Source organism: Echinops telfairi, unplaced genomic scaffold, assembly GCF_000313985.2.
Source record: "Echinops telfairi isolate 266 unplaced genomic scaffold, ASM31398v2 ScPeMD7_2565;HRSCAF=3150, whole genome shotgun sequence".
NCBI lineage: Eukaryota > Metazoa > Chordata > Mammalia > Afrosoricida > Tenrecidae > Echinops > Echinops telfairi.
The window spans coordinates 863,546-890,097 of record NW_022106463.1 but is presented as its reverse complement, the minus strand read 5'-3'; the positions used below and the strand labels follow the sequence as shown (position 1 = coordinate 890,097).

Below are 26,552 nucleotides of genomic sequence, written 5' to 3'. Positions count from 1 at the left end.
CATTTGATTGTGGGACCTGGTACCCCCCACACAATGTTCAATTGTACTCATGTAGAACCTGTACATGTATTGAGAGGTAGCTGTGAGAACAGAACAAGAGAATGCTACATGGTTTAAAGTCAAGAAAAGTATGAATCAGGGTTGTAACCTCTCACCACACTTACGCAATCATTATGCTGAGCAGATCAGAGAAGCCGGAGTATATGAAGAAGAAGGCAGCATCAGGTTTGGAGGAAGATGTGTGAACCACCTGTGCTATGCAGATGACACCACTTGGCTTGTTGGAAGCAAAGCAGACTTGACGCACTCGCCGATGAAGATCAAGGACTGCACCCTTTAGGACGAAGCACAAATCAGTGCACAGAAAACCAATGCCCTCACCATTGGACCAATAGATAACATCAAAATAAATGAAGAAAAGATGGAAATTGTTAAGAATCTCATCTTACTTTAATCCACAATCAATGCTCATGGAAACAGCAGTCAAGAAATCAAATGGTATATTGCAGTGGGCAAATCTACACATGACCTCTTTAAAGTGTTAAAGAACAAGGATGCCATTTTGAGGACTGAGATGCACCTGTCCCAAGCCATGCTATTTTCCATCCCTTACTGTGCATGTGAAAGTTGGACATTGAATAAGAGAGTGCACAGAAGAATGAATGCATTCGTGTTACGATGCTGGTCAAGAAGATTGAAACACTATAGACTACTAAAAGAGCAAACAAATCTGTCTTGGAAGCAGTACCACCAGCGTGCTCCTGGGAGGGGAGGCAAGGATGGTGACGCTTCATCTAACATACTTAGGGCATGTTATCAGGAGAGATTATTCCCTGGTTAAGTAGGAGGAAAGTCTTGCTATTATCACTCCCCAGTTGGCCACTTTCCCTTTCTAGCATTCTTCCAGTTCATGCTGAAAAAAGGGCATTAAATTATGCGGAATAAGATTAGAAAGGAGAGTGTGGTCCCACGCCGCTATTCTTAGGATATTGTGCTTGGTAAAATATCAGCGAAAAAGAGGAAGACCTTTGACAAGATAGATTGACGCAGTGGCTGCAGCAGTGGGCTCAAACATAACAATTGTGAGGGTGGCACAGGATTGGGCATCTATGAGAATGACTCCGAGACCAGGAATCCCTTGACACGTGATCACTTCAGTGAACAAAGCACTAGTGGCCCTTGCTTGAAAGTTTCTGGTTCCCAACGGCATTTTTACTTTCAGGTTAGTTTAAAAATTAATTTTAAAACTAACCCAACTTGTTCAGAAAACACCTCCTAAGTCCTTTGATAAGACTTTCCCAAGTCTCTTCAATGATACACTGTCTGAGATTACATACTACCCATTTTCTTCTTTCTCATACCAAGCGCATGCCTCAGACAGGTGGCCTACCAATAGATGATGCATAAGGACACAGACTTGTTATTTTAAGGGAACAGATAGCCTCATGTTTCTCCTGCAGAGAGACTACTGGGTTTGAACTACCGACCTAGCAGTTAGCAGCCCAGTATGTAACCCACTATCCCATCAGGGCTCTTTACCGGAACATAAAAACCCAAACCAAATTCACTGTCATGGAGTCAATACCTACTCACAGTAGTAACCTTGCAGGATAGGGTAGAACTGTCTCTGTGAGGTTCCCAGGCTAACTCTCTATGGAAGTAGAAAGGAGGGGCTGGCGGTTTTGAATTTGTGATTAGAAGCCCAACTGCAACCAAGAAACCACCAGGGAGGGCATGGCAATTTGACAATGGTTGGGAGTTGACTGATGATTATCTCAAAGATGAATTTACATTGCAATCTGTTGTTGTTGTTGGTGGTGGTGGTGTTAGGGGTCATTGACCCTATGCAGAATGAAACACTGGTCCATCTCTGGTGTGACTCACATCAATAAAGAGAAGGTCATTTTCTACAGTCTCCGTGCATTTTAATCCACCCCACCCCACCGCCCATTCTTCCCCATTTTCTGTGGGGTGGCTTGATGATCTGACAGAGTTGCTGGTGAACTCTTTCAGCCAATCGAGTCATCTCTTGGTTCGACTGCAGCCTCACATGGCTGCCCTATGGAAGAGGCCAGCCTGGGTCCAGCCTCCCTGCTGACCCAGACCCACAGCCCACAGCCGGGATGGAAGGATTCTCTGAACCGTGCAGCTTCCCAGAGCTGCTGCCAGCACCCACCAGCTTGCGCCAGCACTGCTGTCTCCCTGTTTGGCTGGGCAGTAGCTTTAAGTGTCTTATTTCTGCCTTTGGTATTGGCAGGGCGGAGTGTGTGCCCACAAGTCCCTTTGTACACACGCACAAGCCTGCTGGTTCCAGAGCCTGTCCTCCTGTGGGCCTGAGGGCACTCTGTCCATCTCTCTGCCAGCCTGCTCTGGCCACCGTGCTGGGGACTGACCTTTAAGCACTAACCGCCCCAGGTAAACCAGAAGCGCCCTTTGTTTTTTACGTGCGCGCTGCTGTGTCGGCCCCAGGAAGAACCTCTCTCCCCGACCCCCAACAGAACAAAACAAACAACCAACCAAACAATTCCGATTTATAGTGACCCTATAGGACAGAGTGGGAGCTGCCCCCTGTGGGTTTCCAAGCCTAACTCTTGAGGTCAGAAGCCTCATCTTTCTCCCTCGCAGCAGCTGGTGGTTTAGAACTCACCACGCCACCGGGACCAGGGGGAAGGGTTTCAACCACGTGCTGGGATGGAGGACCCAGGGCCCGTCTCCCCTCCCCCGGGAGCCATTGGTGTGAATGAACTGTAAATTGTGCAGCTGTCTTCTGGGAGGAGGCCAGTCTGGCCTGCCTTTCCTCTGGCCGCTTGGCTCCATTTGATCCGCGGTGGAGCAGCTCAATGGGGCCTCTGTGCGGGCGCTGTCCTATCGGGGTCATCACATGGCCCCAGCCTTTCACGGCGCTGGATGAGAGAAAGCACTGTGAACCTCCCAGCCACACAAGCCCCCCTTGTACCCCCACGCAGCGCAGCCAGCACCATGCTGCGGGGTCCCGGGCGGCCCGCGGTCTGTTTCTCTGCTGCTGAGCGGGGGCGCCCCAGCCTTCCCCCCACATGCCGCAGAAGGGGCAGGTGTCTTGTCTCGGGAGGAGGCCGGACAGTTTAGCTGTTCTTAACATTTTCATCATGTCACTTAACTTCGGTCACCAACCTCCTCTCCTTTCACAAGGAAAACCGTTCGGCAGAGGAAGACCTGATCAGTCCTCACCCAGGGGCAAGTCAGAATGGACTCTCAAAAGGTCAGAGTCTCGAAAGCTCCACGGACTAGTTCGGTTCCGCACACTTGGGGTCGCCCTGAGCCAGAGTCCACTCGTCGATCCACTCGACCCATAGCAACAGCATCATTACTGTCCGCCACCTGGACTGTGCAAATGGTTAAGTGCTCCGCTGCTCTCTGAAAGGTTGGGGGGATCAAGTCCAGCCAGAGGCTATCAGAAGAAAGGCCTGGTGATCTCCTTGGGAAAACCCTGGGAATCCCAATGCAGCGGTTCTACTCTGACCTATTTGGGCTCCTGTGAGAATTAAGGAGCCCCGGTTGGTGGTGGACTGTTAGTGGGCTGCGACCTGCAAGGTTGGCAGTTTGAAACCACCAGCTGCTGGGGCTTTCTACTCCTGTAAACACAGCCTCAGAAACACGTGGGGGTGGGGGGGCGCGGGGGTTGCTAGGAATCGGCACCGACTCAGACTCGATGGCGCTGGGTTATAAGCAGAACTGGCTCAATGAGACGGCCATCATCACTAAGAATAACCTTCTTTGAATCTGACACAAGGTTGACATCCTTGTCTGAGGAGCTAACCAGAGTGACTGCCACCTAAGCTCGGAGACATCCAAAGATCCTTTCCCAACAAGGTCTCAGCTGGTGCTTCTCAGGTGTGAGCACGTGGTTCGTCTGCGGACATGCCGACGAGTGATGGAGGCCCACAAAGGTAGCATGTGTCCAGCCTTTCACGGTGGGCATCCGAGGAACCATCACTGGGCTTTGGGCTGCAGGGGACGTGACCAGACTTAATTTCACCAAACACTGACTCACTGGGAAGCTAGTTAGGTTCTGCCGAGCCCTCTATTCCTTGGGGCTTTCTCTGTGGAGAGATAATCAAGGATAGAGTTTCTCAGTGCAAACAAAGAAAAGCAGAGTCCCAAGTTAAATTCAGAGAGGGCTTCTGACAAGAATGACGACCAAGCACCATCAAACCGATTCTGCTTCAGAGCGTAGCTGCCTCACGGGGTTTTCCAGTGGCTGGTCTGTTGGAAGACTCTAGGCTGTTCTTGGCAGGGCACACCTTTCCATGAGGACTGCTTGCTTTTGGAAAGAATTGCTCCAGGGAGGACACCTTTCCGTCTCAGACCCGTGTCTTGATATGGATGCTGCTGAGAGCTTTAATGTTGTACGATCCTTGGTGCTCATAGACCTCTTTCGAGAGGGAGAGGAGGGGATGGGAGCAGGTGTTTGCGGCAACTATGAAAAGGCTGCAGAAACGTCCCATTTTCGTTGGCTGCTGTCAAGAAATGTTCCCACTGATAGAACGGCAGGAACCTACAGCTACTGAATGTGCAAAGAACTGGTTCTAGAGGTTGTGGGGCGGAATGGGTGAGAAACATGGAAACAAACGGCAGTGGCGACATCCTCTGCTAGGGAAGAAGGTTGTAGATCAGGGGTGTGGAGCTTTTCCATAACCTTCTCAGGGTAGTCACCAGCACCTCCAAATTTCAATCACACGTGCGGCTATGATTTTGTTGTTGTTGGAGCAAACCCACAATGCTTTGTGCTCAAATACTCTCTTGTTCTCTGTCCTTTGTAAGTTCACCCCCGCTCCCCTTCAGGTTTCCAGTCTGGGTGCTAAATTTGAAGCGCTCATTCCTTTCCAGAGGTGAATTCTTCCCCTCTGACCATCCATGATCAGGAAAACACCCCACACTTCCAGAGCTATCTTCTTGACTCCTTCCTTTCCTCTCTCCCTTTTACAAGGTCAACCCACCCTACTATGTGCCGTTGGTTGAACTGGTTCCACACCCGGAAACAGACCCTGCCACCGTGGACAGAACATACGCCCTGATGAAGAAGATCGGGCAGTCTCCGGTCCGAATCCTGAAGGAGATCGACGGCTTTGCCCTGAACCGCCTCCAGTACGCGGTCATCAGCGAGGCCTGGAGGCTTGTGGACGTACGTGTGCTACTTTTCTTCTTCTCTCCTGTCGGCAGGCTGAGGAAAGGCAGGCGAGGTGCTTCCAGAGGTGGTGGAAAATGGAATGAAAAGATAATGGAATTTTCCCACAAACTTCTTAAAGCTCCCCTGTAGAACAAGTCAGAAAGCACTAGTATTTCTTCCTCTCTTCAGGAGACAAATGACAAACCTTTCTCTCAAGAACAGTGGAAAGGAAAAAAAAGTAACATAGCAATACGTTTTATGTTTCAGAAATTGTGCTCCGGCAAGTCCTTTGATCTTAGGACATGATGACAGACCTCCCTCATTCATGCCTTTTGGTATCATGACTGCATAATTATCTATTCGTGACTAATTGCGGTTTCCCATAGTTTCAGGTTCATCATCTCCCCCTGCCCTCCCCCACCATAGTGTTAGAATTTTTCAAAAGGTTTTAAAATTTTTCAAAAGGCACAAACAAGGTTTTATTTTTAGTAAAGTGAGTATATCTCCCCCAAAGGAAACAAACTTTCTTTAAAATCTTGAGGAAGACACAGTACAAAGAATGCACAAACATTAAACTTGTTAAACTTATTACTAATATGCCTGTCTGAAGTGGGAATTAAGAGGGAGATTCCAAAAGTTCATGGAAAAACCCCATTATCTCTTCATTTCGTTTTTCTATAAACTTCGTGAACCTCCCTCATATATCTAGACTTACGGGAGTTCCATCCAAGGACTCTATTGTAAGTCAGTTTTGATGTCAATTGAAGGCTTCGTTTGGGGTGTAAGGTTTTAAAATATTTTATTATTGCCTTTTATTATCAACATCTTTATAAATCTAATCTTTGATCTTTCTTTAGGGGTTGGCACAAGAATGATACTAACACCAGCAAACTACACACCACAACACTCTGGTATATATTACTAATAATGTGTACAAAAGAAAACAATACGACGATGGCAGTAATGGCAGTTCCTTGGAACTTGAATGCATCATAAGTCAGGGCTTACCTGTATATACACATATTTAACCTTGTCCTTTCATTAAAGGGTTTTATGTGTGAGTTATGAAATTGTTTAGCTCTGTCCATCACGTCCCCATCTGGACAAGGACCCCTTTACCTGGGACCTGCAGGGCAGTAGGGTGAGCAGTAGAGTAACTAAGGTCAGGCAAATTGGGCTTCTGCACTTGCTCTCTGCATCCCCAGCATTGTCTGGGGGAAGTAGGACCCACTGCCCACACCCATACTGCAGAAACCTGGTGACAGGAGGGAGGAGGGTAGTGCTTGTGCTTGAATTATCTGTATTTGGAAATAGGCCATCGTCCCTTGCCTTGACTTGCCTGGATGCATACTAACCCGATCCCTAAGACAAGAACCAGGAAGCTGGCCCAGGCCTACCTTCCTTGTGTATTCTATGTTCACTTCCTAGCAGTCCCCAAAGAACCAGGTAGATGTACCCGGAACCTCCAACTTCCTTGTCTGATCCTTCTAAGGCTAATCTTTTAAGTGGACTGCCATGTGCATTTGCCTCAGTGGCACATCTCCACAACATCCTCAGATACAAATCTGCTTAACGCTCTTGCAGTACAGTGGTTACGCGTTGGGCAGCGCTTAACCACAAGGTCAGTAGTTCGAAACTACCAGTCAGTCACTCCTTGGGAGAAAAAGGCTTTCTACTTTCGTAATAAGTTGCAGTCAATAGCAATAATGGTTGTACAACATGAAGAGTCTAATCAATGGCACTGGTTTATAAATATAGAAGTTGTTGAATGCTTTGCTGTGTATATTTTTGCCAAATGGAAAAAAATATACATGAATAGCAATGAGTAAGGGAAAAAGAAATGTTCTAAGGTTGTGGTAAAGATTTTACAACTCTTCTTGATGTGGTTGAACTATTGAATTGCAGGATATGTGGATAAAGTGCCAATAAAACTTAAAAAAAAGTTACAGTGTTGGAAATCCACAAGGGCATTCTACCTTGGTCCATAGGGTGGCCTAAGTTGGAATTGCTTGATGGCAGTAAGTTTGATTTTGGTTTGCTAAATACAAGAGGGAGCCCTGGTGGTGCTGTGAGTTAAGCCCTGGGCTGCTAACTGCAAGGTTGATTATTCAAACCCACTGACTGCTCCTGGGGAGAAAGATGAGACTAGTTGATTTTGAGTCTTGGAAACCTTATGTAGAGTTGCTATGAGTTGGAATCTACTCCATGGCCGTTGGTTCGGTTTGGGTTACATGCATTTCTTCATTAGTAGAAAGGATTACAGATGCACAGACTTCACTCTGTTTTGACCAGAAACTGAAACTTACCCCACTTTGGGAGAGCTAAGCTGGGAAGAACTGCCAAGGCCTCCCATAGTGACCACGCCTGGATAGAGCCGAGAGAAAGCTGACTGCTCTGGACGCTCTCCTGGGCTCCTTCTGCCTGGTCTCATGTAGACTGTTGTTAGCAGCAGCCTGAGCAGGTGCCATCACCTGCCTGTCCACATTGCTGAGCTCCACGGAAAATCTGTCCAGTGTCCGCCCACACAGGCATGAGCACTGTAGTTATCAGTGGTGACCTCTACACGGAGCCTCCATAGGGACCAAATGCTAAAATTTATCTAGGGACAGCTCTCGTAATGTGATGGCTAGGAAAACATGACTAGAGCCCAAAGAACTGCCCTGCTGAAAGCCAAGAAGATCATTCATATTGACAAATAAAGACAACTTCCAGACAGTGAGGAACTTTGGCAGGTACTTCTGACTGGTTGGGAGTGAGCCACAGGGTGGGAGCAGATGTAAAGTATTTTATCTCCAGGGAGGGGACTCCTTCCATGGCCAAGCAGTACCTATAATAGATGAAAAATTCTATATTATTATAATAGGTTTAAATAGATTTATAATAGATTAAAAATACAGAAATGAAAGAAAAGAAAATTTAAAAATAAACATTCTTGTGAGTGGAGATTCCTACTCTTTTGGTAGTGTTATTGTGTGAGCATATCTGCCACATGGTGGAGCAGGGGGAAGGAGAGGAGAAAACAGGAAAAAAATGGCAAAAGTGTTGCTTGGGTACCGCGAATGTCGTCACCAAGTTCCCCACAAGGTCTGCTATCCATGCAGGGCCCCGAGAGGTGAGCAAGGTAAGAGGTTTGGCAGGCTGGGTTGACACACAGGCTGGGAAGACTTGGCTTGTGCCAGGGAGTAGGAGGTGCACAGAAATGGCAAGTCAAGAATAAAGGGACGTTTGTTTGCATTTACTGCTGATCTCTCACTTGAAGAAACTTTGGTGTACTTAGCTTTTACATTGGTTTTCTTGCGTCCAGGGGTGCAAACTATTTCCCCCACTAGTGAAACCTTCCCGACAGTAGCTGAGGAGTTCTTCCCAAGTTTGTTCTCTGGTGGTCATCCGTCCCATCTCTCTACCCTCGAACTCTTAAAACAACTTGAATATAAAGAAGCTATGCATTAAGGGTGTCAATACTAATCCTTCAGAGATGGGTCCCCTATTCCGTCCTATCAAAAAGAATTGGTTGATGTTCAATCATTTTAAGAGGTAGAATTTATGATCAAGAATCAATGGTACCGAAGGAAGAAGTCCAAACGGCACTGAAGACATTGGTGGAAAACAAGGCTCCAGGAATTGATAGAATACTCATTGAAATGTTTCAGCAGACTGATAAAGCATTGGAAGTACTGTGGTAGTTATATAATTGTCCATTTGAGAGGATTACGAGTGAAGGGGTAGAGTCAGTCTAGTCTGTCAATTGGATCATAGCCAAGGAGGCTTCTGTATGAGCATAGCCTTCTCCTGAGAATTCTGGGAAATCTGGTATTTCCTTCTTGGAGGTGGGAGACTCTCAGCTCACACCCTGGGAGTCATAGCAGCTGATAAGACACATGGACCCAACCTCATGCAGAGACCCCTGCCAGAGCAGAGATGTTTCCAATGCCACTGGATCCAAAGACTTTCTATCCACTGGCCTGTGATCTTCAACATTCAGCATCATTGCATGTGTTTCATGAGTCTGAAGAGGATGGGTATCAGACATATGGGCTAATAGCAGACTTAGGGACTTGATCTGAACTGGGCTGGGATGTTTTCTCAATGTTCAATTGCTCTTGTATATAAATCTCTGTCTTATACACATATGTGTGTCCATGGATTTGTTTCTCTAGTCTACCCAGACTAACACAAGTACTTACTCAACTATACCAAGAAACTGGAAGAAACAGCTACCTGGCCAACTGACTGAAAGAGATCCGTATTTGTGCCCATTCTAGTGAATGGTGATACCACAGAATGCAGAAATTAGTGAACAGTATCATCGGTGTCACACACAACTAAGCTTTTCAGCAATAATTACAGTACTACTTTAACAGGGAACAGTTGCCCCTTCAAGCCATATTCAGAAAAAAATCTTGGCAAGAGGCATATCATTTCTAACATCAGATGGATCTTGGCTGAAAGCAGATGAAGCCAGAAAAATGTTTACATGTGCTTTATGGACTATGCAAAGGCTTTCCACTGTGGTGAATCATAACAAACTATGGAAATCATGGATACCTTGAGAAGCATGGGAATCCCAGAACATTTCACTGTGCTCATGTAGAACCTATATATGGATCAAGAGGCAGTTGTGGGAACAGAACAAGGAAATACTTCATGGTTTAAAATCATGAAAAGCGTGCACGGGTTGTATCCTCTCTCCGTACTCATTCAATCTGTAGGCTGAACAAATAATCAGAGAAGCTAGACTATCTGAAGAAGAATTGGGTATCAGGACTGGAGGAAGGCTTATTGACAATCTGGGATACTCAGATGACACAACCCTGCTTGCTGAAAGTGAGGAGGACTTAAGGCACTTGCTGATGAAAGCCAAGGCCGCAGCCTTCAGTATGGTTTACAACTCAATGTACAGAAAGCCCAAATCCTCACAACTGGACCAACAGATAACATCATGATAACATCAACATCTTGAGAAAAGGTTGAAGTTGCCGATGTTTCATCTTAAATGAATTCAAAATCATTGCTCATGGAAGAAGCAGTCAAGAAATCAAATGATATATTGTATTGGAGAAATCTGCACAAGAACCTCTTTAAAGTGTTGGAAGAGCAAGGATGTTACTTTGAGGACTAAGATGAGCCTGACCCAAGCCATGATATTTTCAATCGCCGTATATGCATGTAAACATTGGACAATGAATATAAGGCAGGCCACAGGAGAATTGCTACATTTGAACTGTGGTGCTGTCCAAAAATATTGAAACAAATCTGTCTTGGTATAAATACAGCCAGAATGCTTCTTAGAAGTGAGGATGGTAAGACTTCATCGCATGTACGTTGAGCATGTTATTCAAAGAGAACAGTTCTTGGGAAAGGACATGACTTTGGTAAAGCAGAAGACCCTCCATGAGATGGATTAACACAGGGATTGCTACAGTGAGCTCAAACACGACCACCTGCGAGGGCGGCGCAGCACCAGGCCGTGTTTCAGCCTACTGTATTTGGGGTCGCCGTGGGTTGACTGACTGGACGCCACCTAACAACAAGAATACCAAAAGGAGCTGAGTTGGAGGAAGTGTAACAGTAAAAAGTAAAGAAGGATCACAGGACCTTGCAAAGGTTCATTTTCCAAATGACATGCCACGTGGCCAGAAGCCCCTTAGCACTTAGCCTTCCTGGCAGGGGGAGAGAGAGTTTCACAGTCTTCTTCTCTGGGCCAGGCCAGGGGGCGTGGCCCCTTGTTTGGTCTCACCATGAGTATATCTGTTTTCTTACATGCTGGATCTACAGAGTAAGCTGCAATTTGGCATGCCCGTTGACCCTGGCTCGGGGCTGGTGGGCTCTCAGTTTTGGAAAGGCAAAGGGAGGGTGCTGAAGACTCTCTGGGTGTCAGTGGGCCTGTAGACACTCAAGGTGGTGGGCATGTGCCTTAACCCAGGTGGTGAACTGGAGTTGGGCCCGCAGTGATTCTGGCTTTGAATTCCACCCCAGCCAGGACTGCGCCTTGACACAGGGTGGCATGGGCAAAAGGACCATGCTTTGCTGTTCACACCTTGGAACCCTAGTGGTGCTGTCGGGTAAGCGTTGGACTGCTAACTTCAAGGTCGGCAATTCACACGCACCAGCCACACACAGGGAGAAAGATGAGGCTATCTGCCCCTGTAAAGATTTACAGCCCCAGAAGCCCTATGCAGGGGTTATTATCAGTTGGAGGTCAACTCAATGGCAGTGGGCTTGGTTCTGTCGATGACATCCGTCATCGTGATCCACTGATTTTCTGAGGCTGAGCCTGCCTTGCCCACCTATGTCAGGTAAATCCTACCTGGCCATGTGTATAGAATTCTTTTTATATGTTGGAACATTCAATTTGCTAATATTTCGTGGGGGATTTCTGTATATGAGTTCATAAGATATATTGGTCTATAGTTTTCTCTCCCTTTTAAAAAATAGTTTGTCTGATTTGGGTATCAAGGTAATATGGACTTCATAAAAGGTTTGGTAGAATTGTCCATTGAAACTATCTGGGCCTGCACTGGAGATCCCCTTGCAGAGGGGTCTAGGGGAGGAGATGAGCCAGTCAGGGTGCGATGTAACAATGATGAGAAATACAACCTTCCTCTAGTTCCTAAAGGTTTCCTCCCCGCTCCCACTACCATGACTCGAATTCTATCTTGCAAGACTGGCTAGACCAGAGGAGGTACACTGGTACAGATAGGAACTGAAAATACAGGGAATCCAGGATGGATGAGCCCTATAGGACCAGTGGTGTGAGTGGCAAAACAGGGAGGGTAAAGGGAGAATGGGTAGGGAAGAGGGAACCGATTACATGGAACTGTGTGTGACCTCCTCCCTGGGGGACAGACAACCAAAAAGTGGATGAAGGGAGATGTCGGACAGGGCAAGAAATGACAAAATACCCATTTATAAACTATCAAGGGCTCATGCGGGAGGGGGGAGCGGGGAGGGAGGGGAAAAATGAGGACCTAATGTTGGGGGTTTAAATGGAGAGAAAATGTTTTGAGAAACGATGTACAAATGCGCTTTACACAATTGATGTGTGTATGGATTGGGATAACAGTTGTATGAGCCCCTAAGAAAATGTTAAAATAAATAAATAAATAAATAAAAGAAATAATTCAGTACTTGAAAAAAAAAAAAAAAGAAACTATCTGGGCCTGGAGAGTTCTTTTGGGGAACTTTGAAATGACAAATTAAATCTGTTTCATGATCATGGGACTATTCCGGCTGTCTGTTTCATTGTGGTTGAGTTTTGGTGGTTGGTAGTTTTCTAGAAAGTGGCCTGTTTCTTCTTAGATATAAGTGTATGCTGGCAAAATGAGTCATTACTCACTCACTGCCATTGAGTGGATGCCAATTCATAATGGCCCTGTAGGACAGGCCAGTACTGCCCCCCATGAGTTTCCAAGACCATCATTCTTTATGAGAGTAGAAAGCCCCATCTTTCTCCATCAAAGGAGCAGCTGGTAAGTTCAAACTTAGCAGCCCATCCTGTAACCACTCTGACACCAGGGGTCCTCTCTAGTGAATCATTAGCACCCTCTTAGTCCCTTTGCATTCCGGAAGTTAATGGTTTGTGTTTATTTGAATCTCCTTTCTGTCTTGCCCAGGGGGTTATCGCTTTTATTTACTTCTTGAAGAATCACCTTTTCTTTTTTTAAAAAAATCATCTTATTGGGGGCTCATACAACTCTTATCACAATCCATACATACATCCATTGTGTCAAGCACATTTTTACATTCCTTGCCTTTATCATTCTGAAAACATTTGCACTCCACTTAAGCCTTTGGTATCAACTCCTCATTTTCCCCCTTTCCTCCCCGTTCCCCCCTCCCTCACGAACCCTTCATAATTTATAAATTATTATTATTTTGTCATGTCTTACACTGTCCGATGTCTCCCTTCACCTACTTTTCTGTTGTTCGTCCCCCAAGGAGGAGGCTATATGTAAATCCTTGTAATCAGTTCCCCTTTTCTACCCCACCTTTCCTCCACCCTCTGGTATCGCCACTCTCACCACTGAAGGGTGCTGAAGGGAACATCTGTCCTGGATTTCCTGTGTTTCCGGTTCCTATCTGTACCAGTGTACATCCTCTGGTCTAGCCGGATTTGTAAGATAGAATTGGGATCATGTTAGTGGTGGGGAGGAAGCATTTAAGAATTAGAGAAGAGTAGTATGTTTCATTGTTGCTACACTGCATACTGACTGGCTTGTCTCCTCCCCACGGCCCTTCTGTAAGGGGGTGTCCCGTTACCTACAGATGGACTTTGGGTCTCCACTCTGCACCCCCCCCACTCATTTACAATGATATGATTTTTTTGTTCTTTGATGTCTGATACCTGGTTCCTTTGACACCTGGTGATCACACAGGCTGGTGTGCTTCTTCCATGTGGGCTTTGTTGCTTCTGAGCTAGATGGCTGATTATTTACCTGCAAGCCTTTAAGACCCCAGACACTTTATCTTTTGATAGCCGGGCAGCATCAGCTGTCTTCACCACATTTGCTTATGCACACATTTGTCTTCAGCGATCGTGTCAGGAAGGTGTGCATCATGGAATGCTAATTTAATAGAATGAAGTGGAAGAACCTGGTTTTTATTTCATTGGTTTTCTCTTACTTTCCATCTCACTCACTAGCTCTAGACGGGATATTTTAGTCCTTGGAGGCAAGCACCAAAGGGAAGTCGAAGCAAGGTGGAGGAAGGGAGTGGCAGAGGGTTCCTATGCAAGCACGGTCACTATGTGCATGGTAAGGGGAAAGCCAAGGGGCAGTCACGGTTTCTAGGTCAGAGAGAAAGTGCTAGGAGTCAGAAGCAACTTGTGTTTATTCCATCGTAGCCCTAACACACTGTCATCACCTGTTTGAGTGTCTGTTCCTACACAGAAGGGTGATCGGAATGGCCACCCAAAGATTCCAAAGAATGAAGAAGCTGGCTTCTAGTATATCAACTCACAGGCGCTCAATGCATTTATTTCCTTCCACTTGGGCTTCCAAATTGAGCAGCCCCCCATGGACTCGGCAATGCTAGGCAGAGGACTCATGGTAGCACTTAGTAGCATGTATTTCCCTTGCCCAGGGACAAGGTCAGTTCGTGAGAGAATCCTGTTTGCCAAGAATATGTTTTTATGCCAAGAGTCTTAAGGCATTTGTAGCACCATAAGGGAAGTTGTGCAGTGATGATACACTCTTAACCAGACAATACCTGTGTTTGTACTGCCCATAAATTCTTTCACCATCAAGTGATGGTAGGTGGAGGTGAGCATCAGTGACTCATAAAGCCATCAGCAACTTCTCTGCCTGCCCGAATGTGTTGGTGGTGATGAGCTTAGAAAAATGCTTGCCTCAGATTTTTTCCATCCTTCCCAAAAGTCTTACCTTCTAAAGTCATAGCCTAGACCTTACCCATCCTTCCTGTTTGCTTCTCATAGGGCCCTGAGCTTTGAGCGTTCACTTCTCGGTCTCTTGCTTCATCAGTCAGTGTATGTGGTCTGTGGAACATAGACAGGACCCTGGGGTCCCGGAATTTTGTCCTGGAGCTTTATTTCAGTTGACTGTCAACTCTTCCGAGAGGTGGTTTCAGTTAATAAAGTGTACCTGAAGGACCATGTAGCAACATTACCAAATGGCACTTTTGTGTGCACATAAACCCAGTCAGAGTGTTCTCGGGATAGAAAGTTATGGGAAGGGAACACGGGGGTCAGGAATCTTACCACCACCACCCATTGAAGGTAGCCCACTCCTCATGTGGACTTCGGCTTGTAGAGCCTTTCAAAGCCCTTCCCCCTGATCTTCAGATACTTTCACATAATGCATCCCTAAAACCATTAGAAAGCGGTTTTCAACCTGTGGGTCGCGACCCCTTTGGGGATCAAACGACTCTTTCACAGGGGCCACCTGATTCATAACAGTAGCAAACTGACAGTGATAAAGTAGCAACGATAATCATGGTATGGTTGGGGGGTCACCAGAAAATGAGGAACTGTAGTATTACAGGGTCGTGGCATTAGGAAGATTGAGAACCACTGCATTAGAGGAAAATTGGTTTCTACTTCTGTTTTTCCTCTACAAAGTGGGAAAGTACCCCAGAGTAATGCCATGGTCCCGGCAACATCCCTCTGACTGGTGAAGAGCTTCCCCTGGGTAGGTGACCTCCAGCCCTCTGCGCTTCACCATCTCTTAAGAGATGGTGGGTGGGACTCACTTCTTAGGGTGTATTATGAGAATTCAGTGGGGCTATAGAGATGAAGGAGACCTCAGAGAAATGTAATGAAAAGATAATGGGCAGCATGTCAAACCAGGAGAATCCTGGTGATACAGTGGTTAAGCGCTTGACCGAAGGGCCGGTAGTTCAGACCCACCAGCTGTGCTGAGGAAGAAAGATGTGACAGTCACTAAAGCTTTAGAAACTCTATGGGGCAGTTCCACTCTGCCCTAAAGGGCTACTGACTTCAAATTGACCCAACAGTAATGGGAATTGTGGTCTATATAAACATGAAGCTTATATAGGATGATGTCTTGGCACGTAATCATTGTTCGGTGAGTGTTATAAATTATAAAATGAGAATGATGGGGATTTTCTAAACTGTATGAAGAACATGGCACAGGGATTGGAGGCATTAGGCTCATCAACCTTCGATGTGCAACCTTGTTTGATGAAAGCCAGTAGAACTTGAAGCACACTGATTGGTAAAGAACAAATACGACAACCTCCCTTTGGATTACACCTCGATATAAAGAAATAAAAATATGCACAAGTGGACCGACAGCAACATCAAGATAAATAGGAAAAAACATTATCTAGGATTTTATTTTACTTGGCTCCACAATCAATGCCCTGTCAGATAATTACCAGCAGTCAGGTAATCAAACTATGTATGATTATTGCATTGGGAAATTTTGTTGCAAAAGACTTCTTAAAGTGTTAACAAGCAGAGCTGTTGCCTTGAGGGCTGAGGGGCACCTGAGCCGAGGCCTGGGTTTGCAACCATCTCATACGCGGGTGAGAGCTGGACGACGAATAAGGAAGAGGAGAGACGAACTGATGCTTTGGATCATGGTTTGGTCACGGAGATTCAATATACCATGGGCTGCCAGAAGAATGAACAGACCAGTCTTAAAAGAAGCGTAGCTGGAATGCTTCTGAGAGGAAAGGGTGGTGAGACTTCATCTCATGTACTTTGGCCATGTCATCGGGAGGGACCAGTCCCTGGAGAAGGACATCCTACCCAGCAGAGTGTCCATGGAAAAGAGGAAGCCCCTTAAAGAGATGTTGACACACTGCCAGCAACCATGGGCTCAACTAGGGGAGTGATGGTGAGGGTGGATCAGGACTGGGCAACGTTTCTTGGGTTGTAAAAAGGGTCACTGTGAGCCACAATCAGTTGGATGACCCCTAATATCCACCATGTGTGTATGTAACAGCTCTCTCTACTGAAGGTGGCGCTGAGCTTACCGGCTTACTTCCTCACTGCCTACCTTGTGGTCATGGGCCCTGGGAGTGGTTAACAATGGGGAATCTCAGGCCCCACCCCAACCACCCTGAGTCAGAAAAACATTTTAATCAGATCCCCAGGAGATGTGTATGCATGGTACAGAGAAGGTTTGGCTTCAGTGACTCCTTGGTGAGGCCTTGGCACAACGTCTTTAGATATTGTATTTCATCAATTCCAGCATAAACTTTAGCCTTTAACTAGTCATATTTTAACACATCTGAAACTGGGATACATAATACAATGAAGGTATCTTAGATTAATGGGCAGCCTTTTTATTTTTAACGGAGCATAAGATAATAATAAGCTTCCAATGGTTGAAATATGTGGATAAGTAAAAAAGTACTAGCAAGTTTCAGCTCACTCCAAACAAAATATGTTTAAACAATGTCTCTGTGGCCAGTGCATTGCCTCAGATAAGTTCTCTCAACAATACACTTGTCTGAGGCTCATTAGGGTGCCTTTAAAAAGGTACCTCAGAAGCAAATGACTTAGGGTTCTCAGGACCGTTATAAAATTTTGCAGAAAACTCAGGTAATGAACTTTCCAAATAATTGAAGCTTTGCAACAAGTTTATTGGGAATGCTGCCCCACACAATGCAGTAATTTCTAGATGGACCAAGCATGTTATGGAAGACCAAGAAGACCTCAAAGATGAATTCAAGGCACAGTGGTCGGCTCAGAAGTTGTGGCAACTGCGTTTTGTGACCCCAGCAGGAGTAATCTTGATAGGTTTTATCAAACAACACCGGTCAAGCACAAGGGCATATTACGAAGAAAGTTTTAAAAAGTTGAACCTGTATTGGTGAGGAAAAGACCAGGAAGGTTCTACTGAGGAAGTTTTTCCCATCACAACAATGAATCTGTTCATTCTCCCAGGGTAGCAAGGGTTATCCTATGAGAACCGCATTAGGAAACCTTAGCTCATCCACCGTGTGGTCTAGCAGGCATCTAACAGCAGCAGCGCCTTCCAAGTCCTCTGTTCACACACTTTCCCTCATCCATCACAGTCTGCCCACTTGACTTCCTGAGCTGGGATCAGTCCCAGCCCGTTGGACCAGACCGGATCCCTCAAGGAGGAACAGAGGACAGAGGACAGAGGACTTCCTTCCTGCTGAGCAGGCATTTCAGGTTCATTATCATTGAACTTGTGAGAGGAGTGTGGGTGCCATCTTGCCCGTCAGCACTGAGCATTGGAGGCATTCTGTTCTGGTGTATAAGTCACTTTCACCATTGTGAGCTGTTAAACTTTAATTCGGATGTAGAGCCAATGCCTTTAAGGATTGCAGGGTTGCCTACTGAAAGGGAAATTGGTCTGGATAAGCATATTGGGTATTAGGTACTCCGACCATATTAGAGGATTGCCACGAAAGCAAGGCCTAGCACTAAAAAATTCACTTATATTTCCATTGTGTGCTATTGTGACATCCCACCCCCAAACAAACAAACACATTTTAAAAAACCACACTCACTGCCGTGCAGTCGATTCTGTCACCTGGTGACCTTGTAGGACAGACTAGAACTGCCCTGTGGATTTCTGTGACAGTAAATCCTTATGAGAACAGAAAGCCTCAACGTTTTCCTTTGGAGAAACTGGTCGTTTCAAACTGCTGACCTTGGAGGCTAGCAACCTAACACATAACCACTCAACATGGAGGTGGCCCATTCTTGTATTTCTTCTCTCCTTTTATAAACCCCCCTTTTTTAAAATTAAAGGATCATTTTGGGGGGACTCTAACAACTCTTATAAGAATCCATATATCAATTGTATCAAGCATATTTGTACATATGTTACCATCATTATTTTCTAAACATTTACTTTCTATTTGAACCCTTGGTATCAGCTTCACTTTTATCCCTCCATTCTCCCCTCCCCACTGGTGACCCCTTGATAAATAATAAATTATTATTTTCATATCTCACACCGACCACTGTTTCCCTTCACCCATAGTTTCGGTTGTTGGTCCCCTTGGGTGTGTGTGTGTGTGTGTGTGTGTGCTTCTGTGTCAATCATTGCAATCATTTTACAACCCCTTTTTATGGTGGATCTAGCTCTCCAAAAATTGTTGTGTGCCATGGAGTTGATTTTGGCTCAGAACAGTTCTATAGAACAGAGTAGAACTGCCCATGAGGGTTTCTTTGGCTACAGTCTTTACAGGATCAGCTGCTAGTGCTTTTCTCCCATGGAGTTGCTATTGGGTTTGAACCACCAACTCATGGGTCAACAGCCAAGCATGTAACCATCTCACCACCCAGACTTTAAGGATTAGGTCAATATGAATCCCCAGGAAGTCTTAGTCTCACACAATATATGGGAAGGACACCATCCCAGGACCTGGAGACGGCTATAGCTTTTTCTGAGGAGTGTCTTTAAGGACACGATCATTTCATTGAGAGTTTTTAATATGTAACTTTCAAACCAAGCTTCAAGGGGTGGCTAAGCTGGCGTGTGTCCATTAGGAACAAGTTGGGGTTGGGTCAAATATGACACTGTACATGTGAACCCTGTCTGTGCCCTTGGCAACCAGAGTCACGGGATAAGAGCCAAGAAAAACCCCAGAACTCGCCTTCTCCATTTCATTCATTCATTCATTTTACAAATTAAAAAAAATTACAAGTTTAGTGTTTTTTTTATTTTGTTTTTTAAAAATAAATAAGGATCTCTTGGCAGCTTAATGGTTGCGTGTCGGGTTGATAACTGCAAGGTTAAGGTCAGTAGTTTAAAACCACCAGCCGCTCCAGGGGGAGAAAAATGAGGCTTTCTACTTCTTCAACAAGTTACAGTCCCAGAAATGTGTGGGGGGCAATGCCAGCCTGTCCTCTAGGGTTGCTGAGTCAGCCATGGCAGCGAGTTTGGCGTTGTAGTAGGGAAAGCTCTTGAGGGAGTCTCCTGGTTGGGAAGACCTGGAGCACTAGTTTCTGCACTCTCCCTGAGCTGCCTTTCCCCATTCACCCTGCTCTACGCCTCACTTCCTTCCAGAGCTGATGCATCTTGTGCTTGGCTGCTTTGCTTCCTTGGCTTGAGCTCTGAAAAGCAGGGTGGCTCCCCTTCCTTCATGTTTTCTTCTAGACTTTTCTATACTTTGCCTCCTCTGTGATTTTTCTTTCTCCCTCTTATATGCATTCACTCCAAGTTTCAGGCACAGTATGAAAAACAAAACAAACCCCCAATGAGGTGGTTCTGACTCATAGTGATGATAAGACAGAGTAAAACGGCCCCACACAGCTTCCAGGACTGTACTCTATGGAAGCTGACTGCTACCATGTTTATCTTGGAGCTGCTGGTGGGTTTAAATCACTGATCCTTAGGTGAACAGCCAAGAGCGCAACCGTAGATTCTCAACTCTCTGTCAGTGTTAGTTGCTGTTAGTTCGTCTCACGGCAAACTTAACAACAGAATGAACTACCATTGGCTGTTTGATGCCAGTGGTGTAGCTATTGCTTCAGTCTGTCCCTAAGGATTTCCCTGGTTTTCACTGACCCAAACTCGATGCCCTCTTCCAGGGCTTTGACCCTCCTGGTGAAGTGTCCAAAGTGAGTGGGTCAGCGTCTCCCATCTGTACTTCTAAGGAGCGCTCTAAGTTGTATTCCTTCTCAGACTCGTCTGCTTATTAGTCTAGTGGTCCACGGTGCATTCTATATTCTTCGCTAGCACAGCAGTTTAAACGCGTCATTTCTTCCTCCATCTTACTTTCTTTCCTTCTTCAAATTATTCAGTGAGCACGTTTTGATACATAGATGTCAGTGGGTAAGTCATATTAATGCCTCAGAGGCAAGGTCGACACCACGCTTCTTGAAAAGAAAAATTCTTTTTTTTTTTTGAAAAGAAAAATTCTGCCTTTTAAGAGTTTCTGTGCACAGGTCTCATCTTACAAGACTGGAACATTTTCGTTTTAATGAGGAGTTTGAACGCTCACAGATCCGTTTGGGGCTGCGGAGCATTTCAACTCACCCCCAGGCAGTCGGTTATGACTCAGCATAACAGTGGTTCTCAACCTGTGGGTCGCGACCCCTTTGGGAGTCGAACGACCCTTTCACAGGGGTCACCCGATTCATAACAGTAGCAAAATGACAGTGATGAAGTAGGAACGAAAATAATTTTATGGTTGGGGTGGGGGCGGTCACCACCGCATGAGGAGCTGTATGAAAGGGTCGTGGCATGAGGAGGGTTGAGAACCACTGCTCTAGGATAAAGCAGAATGTCTGGATTTCTGAGGCTGTAAATCTTTATGGGAACAGAAAGTCTCGTCTTTCTCTGGGAAAGCAGCTGATGGGCTCAAAGAGCTGACCTTTTGGTTATCAGTTTAACACAAGGTAAATCATATGACCATCCTATTCAAAATGATCAATACCAGCCGAATTCAGCTCACGAAAGCCTAGTGTACTAATCTTTATGCATTCCATTTCATCTTTTATGACTTCCAATTTCCCCAGATTCATACTTCGTACATTCCCCAAGGTCCAATTATCAATAGACATTTTTATCTGTTTCCTTTCATTTTGAGTCACACTCCATCCACAAATGAAGGTCCTGAAGGCGTCACTCTATCCACGACACTGCGGTCGACTCTGCTTTGAGAAGACAGCACTTCCTCAGCCGTATTTTGAGTGCCTTCTGTCTGAGGGACTCATCACCCGGCACTCTGACAATATTCCGCCCCGTTCTTGACGGTTTGGGTGCCTGACAGTGTTCCTCTGCTCGCTGTAAGATTTTCAGTGGCTACTTCCTCTGAAGTGCCCAGCCTCGTCCTTCTTCGTAGTCTGCAAGTTCTGCTGAAACCTGTTTGCGTAGGTGACCCTTGGCTGTTAGGCTTGTTTTTAAGGCCCCGACCTCTTATTTCAGATCCTGTAGCACTGCTGTCTATCTCAGTGCAAGCACAGCAGAGAAAGGAAAAATCACCGGGGGTGGGTATGGGGGGTAGAAGGGGGGATGGCTGGCCATTTCATTTTTTTGTTTTTGTTTAAAAATGCTATTTTAAAGAAAATTCAAAAGGAAAAGTACCCCTTGCATTTTCCCCAGGTAAAATCGCTTTGAGCATTCTGTGATCCTGTCTATTTATATTAAGAAGACCTTCCATGTGTTCTTATTCATTTTAATGGTTTCTTGGTATTGCATGATGCTATTTTTAATCTAATTTCATCTTTCCCCGATTATGGGTTATTTTAAGGTGATTTCAAGTTTCCCACCATTCAGCCTCTTGGTACACAGAGTTGCTTCCTCTTTATTCCTTTTACATATATTTTTAAAATTATCGCTTGGGAGTTAATACATACACCATATCATTCCATAGTTTAATCATGTCAAGCAGAATTGCATAATTGCTACCACAATCAGTTTGCAAACATTCTTTTCCTTCCTGGACTTCTTGACACTATCTCCCATTTACCCCCACTCCCCACCCCTCCCCAGGGTTGTTTCCTATGGAGTCATTTTGTACTGAATTTCCCAAGAGGGGGATTGCAATGTCAGAGAGGAGCAGCATGTTCACACCTTGATCGATGTGACGTGGATGCTTTTCAGAAGACTCTGCCAGCACGTCGCTCCCAACAGTGCACACTGACTTGCTTCCCAGCAACATCCATCTGCCTTGAATTCCTCATCTTCCTGCGGCCGACTGCCTGCTTCCTTTTGTCCTCACAGAGGGATCTTGACAAGCTAGGTGTTTTATGGTCATGATTCAGTGTCCTGTTGCGTTCGTTAAATGTGTCATTCAATCAACTGTTCTGGTTAGCAAAATTTGCCTATGTAGTTATGCAGGAATGTTTGTGTCTTGCTTCCAAAAAAGCTTGCAGGTATTGACAGGAGGCCAAGCATCTTACAAAACTAACCACAAAGCTTTGAGTCACAATAGAGAGCTAGTTAGCAGCTTTATTTATTTATTTATTTATTTTTCTTGAAATTTTTTATTTGCCTTACCATCTACCTGGAAGGTTGTATGAGTAGGAATGATTTGACTAGCTCTTTTTCACCCTTGCTTTGGAGCTAGTTTCAGAATGTCGGAAGGAGATAAAATGCTTAGCTTAGAGTATAATACAAAAACTCATTGCCATCGAGTTGGTGCTGACTCAGAGTGACCCTATGGGGCATGGTAGAACTGCTCCTGTGTGTTTCCAGGACTGTAACATAACTCTTTACAGAAGTAGAAAGCCCTATCTTTCTCCTGTGGGGCTGCCTGGTAGTTTCAAACGGCTGACCTTCTGGTTAACAGCCCAGCACATAATCAATATGCCATCAGGGCATAGAGTACAGAAAACAAACAAACAAAATATATGTGCTTATGTAACTGGAGGGAGCTAATTCATAGGACTAGTTTCTTATGAGAAATACCATGAACTGTCATCATAGTTCTTAATTTAAACTTCAAAATTAGTAACCAATTGCTCTCTGTGCCATTTGTGTGGACTCCAGGGTTAGAAGCTTTCAAAAGGGCAAGTATGATACCCCCATGCTAGTCCCGAAATGCTTTACACACCAGGATTACTCTGGCCCAGCCCCCCATTGAATAGCTTTGGAGATAGGGAACTCAAGCGTTTTCTACCACTGACCACATCCAACTATTGGAGATGGAGATGAACTCACTTCCTCTAGTCTCCTCTTTTGCTTCTCCTGGAGGTTATTCTAAAAACAAGCCAAACGCTCCCCTCACCTGGCCCTCACAGGTTTTGAAAAGGGCCATAGTGTTACTGTTGTGTTCCACGATCTGGTACCTGACTAATAGAAAACAATTTCCAGCTCCCAGCTCTCCACCTTTCTGCTGTCTCCTGGTGGAGACGATGACACACTAAACACCGTTCTGCCCCTGTGAGTTGGGGAGAGGCAGAAGGAACTGTGTATAGCCTTGCCTAGATTCCTAAGCAGCAAGTCTGTACACCTGGTGGTGGTACGGTAAAAAGAATATTTCCATAAGAAAAATGGCAGAATTAAGTGCAGTTAAAAGTAAAGCAACACACACATGATATAAGAAGACCCACAGTTAGGAATGAGCAAAAAAGAATGAGACAAGAAAAGATGACATGAAGGAGAAAAATTAAAATGAAGACATGCAAAAAAATAAACAAATTAAGAAAATGTGAGATGTGAAGCATCTCTGCTGGCCCACCCCCACACCAGGGCTTTCCAGCAGCACCACTGACTCTCTGCCAGGCAGCGACCAACCCCAAAGATTACCCATCATAGGAACCTTGCAAACCCTTGGTTTCTGGTCCAGATTTGCAGCTACTCTGCAGTGCATCCCTACCCAGTGGTGTCCCGACCAGCCCAGCCCAGTGCCTCAGACACACTGTAGGCATGCCCTGGCCTGGTCCTGATTCATGCCCACAGTTGCCAGCCACAGGCCATCTTCCTAGCACCCCCACTGCTGCCAGCCACCAAACTGCCACAGAACCTCTCATGTAGTAGCCTGATACCTGCAGTAGGCAATAGGCAGGCTCCACAATCACTCTTACCAGCCCCACAGATAAAAATCTCAGGCCCTGTGTCTTTTGGGAATATGGCACCGAGTGCCACCCAAACAACATGCAAACAGCAACCTACCTTGACAAGAAGAGAAACCAAATGCAATGGCAGCAGTAGTCCTAAACCTAATGACACTCATAGAAGAAGCAGACGTTGATCTGCCACAAAAAGAAATTCTCAGAATGCTCCTTGGAGTCGTACAGGATATGAGGGAAGTAATACAGAATAAGGACACAATGATTGAGGAGATGAAGTCCATGATCAATAGGATGAAGTCCAGGCACCAAAGGGAAATACAGTATAAGAGTTAAGGGGAGAAGTAATAGAAGCAAGAAACAAGATAACAGACCTCACCAATACACTAGAAGAAGCGGAGAATCGTACCAGTGATCTTGAGGACAACCGGGCAGACTTCAACAAACAGGAAAGACAAGACAATCAAAGAGGCAGAAGAAAACCCGAGATCAATGACAGGTGCTATGAAGAGGAACAATATTCAGATAATAGGAAAACCAAAACAAGACACAATGAAGAAGTTAATAGTTAAAGTAGTGAGGGAATTCCTGGAAGAAAACTCTCCCAATTTAATGAATGAGAATCAGACAATCATACAGGAAGCAGAAAGGACACCAATAGACTAAACCCCAGGAAGAAATCACCAAGGCACATAATAGTTAAATTATCCAATTTTGAGGAAAGGGAAAACTCATAAGAGCAGCTAGAGAAAAAAAGGCAGTTATATACAATGGTACTCAGGTAAGAATATGCTCAGACCTATCAGCAGATACCATGAAGAGGAGGAGAGAATGAAATAACATCTTCCCGAAAGTTGAAAGAGAACAGTGCCAATCCAAGAATCCTCTATCCCACCACTGTCTATCAAGATAGATGGACAGGTAAGAGTCTTCCAGGACAAGTGAAAACTCAAAGAATACATTATAGGCCAGTGTAAAATATAAAAATAAAAATAATTTCTAAATTATGAAGGATTCTCGAGCATGGGAGGGTGGGGACCGGAGGGAAAAAAAGAGCTGATACCAAGGGCTTCAGTAGAGAGAAAAGATTTTGGAAATGATGATGGCAACATGTACAAATGCAGTTGATACAATTGATGTACAGGTTGTTATAAAAGCTGTAAGAGCCCCCAATAAAACGATTTATTTTTTTTAAGGGTGAAAATGAAATGATTGACCCCAACTGCAGCCTTGACATGCCCGCCTGCATCCGCCGGCCCGGTGGTCGCCAGGAGTGGGAACCCGGTGGCTGCCGCCCGCTTAGGCCACGTGGGTTCCCCTGTGCGTGAGACACATCTCGTGTCTCTGGGGCCGGGGGAACCGCCCCCCCCAAAGAGAAATGATTACAGAAAATGAAAAATAATTCTCTGTAGAGGATTTTTCATCAATTATTGTGTACTTAAAGGTATGAGCCCTTGTTTTGGAGAATACTAAACTAAATCCTGCCTTGTTCTTGTCCTTGGAGTTTACGCTTGTAAGGAGCTAAGAAATGTATATAAATATAAATCAAATATATTTATTGTTGCTGTTAGGTACCATCTAGTCTGTTTTGACTCATTGTGACCCCTATAAACACAACAGAAGACAACACTGTCCAGTCCTGTGCCGTCCTCACAATTGTTCTTACCGTTTCAGTCCATTATTGTAGGTGCTGCGTCAGTTCATCTTGTTGAGAACCTTCCTCTGTTTTGCTGTTCTAAGACTTAACCAAACATAATGTCCTCTTCCTGAGACTGGTCTCTACTGTTAACATGTCCAAAGTTCATGAGACCAAGTTTGAGATCCTTGCTTCTGAGGAGTGTTTTAATGTGATTCTCCGAAGACAGATTTGTTTGTTCTTTTGGCAGTCTACGGTACTTTCAACATTCTTTGCCAGCACCGTAATTCAAATGCATCAGTTCTTCTCCGTTCTTCCTTATGCAATGTCCAACATTCACATACATTTGAGGCAATAGGAAATACCATTGCTTCGTTAAGGTACACCTTTTTCTTTTTAAAATCATTTTATTGGGGGCTCTTACAGTTCTTATCACAATCCATACATACATCCATTGTGCCAAGCACATTTATATATGTGTTGCCATCATTTTCAAAATATTTTCTTTCTACTTGAGCCTTTGATATCCGTTCTTCATTTTCCTTCCTCTCCCACCCTCTCTCCCTCATGAACCCTTAATACTTTTTTTTTCATGTCTTACACCTACCATTGCCTCCCTTCACCCACTTTTCTGTTGTCCGTCCTCCTGGGAGGGAGTTATATGTCATTCATTGTGATCAATTCCCCCTTACTCCTCCCCCCTTCCTTACCCTCCTAGTATTGCTACTCTCATTACTGGTCCTCTGGGGTTTGTCTATCCTGGATTCCCTATATTGTGAGCTCTTATCTGTACCAGTGTACATGCTCTGGTCTAGCCAGATTTGTAAGGTAGAATTGAGGTCATG

General features: G+C 45.1%; 1 protein-coding gene across 1 annotated transcript in view; it reads left to right on the top strand.

Annotated features, from left to right (window-relative positions):
• CRYL1 (crystallin lambda 1) overlaps positions 1-26,552 on the top strand; it is a 167,565-nt gene that overhangs the window by 132,229 nt on the left and 8,784 nt on the right. Inside the window, exon 5 of the mRNA XM_030886613.2 lies at positions 4,967-5,161. Within this exon, the coding sequence (XP_030742473.2) occupies positions 4,967-5,161 (195 nt within the window). The remainder of the gene's footprint in view (positions 1-4,966; positions 5,162-26,552) is intronic.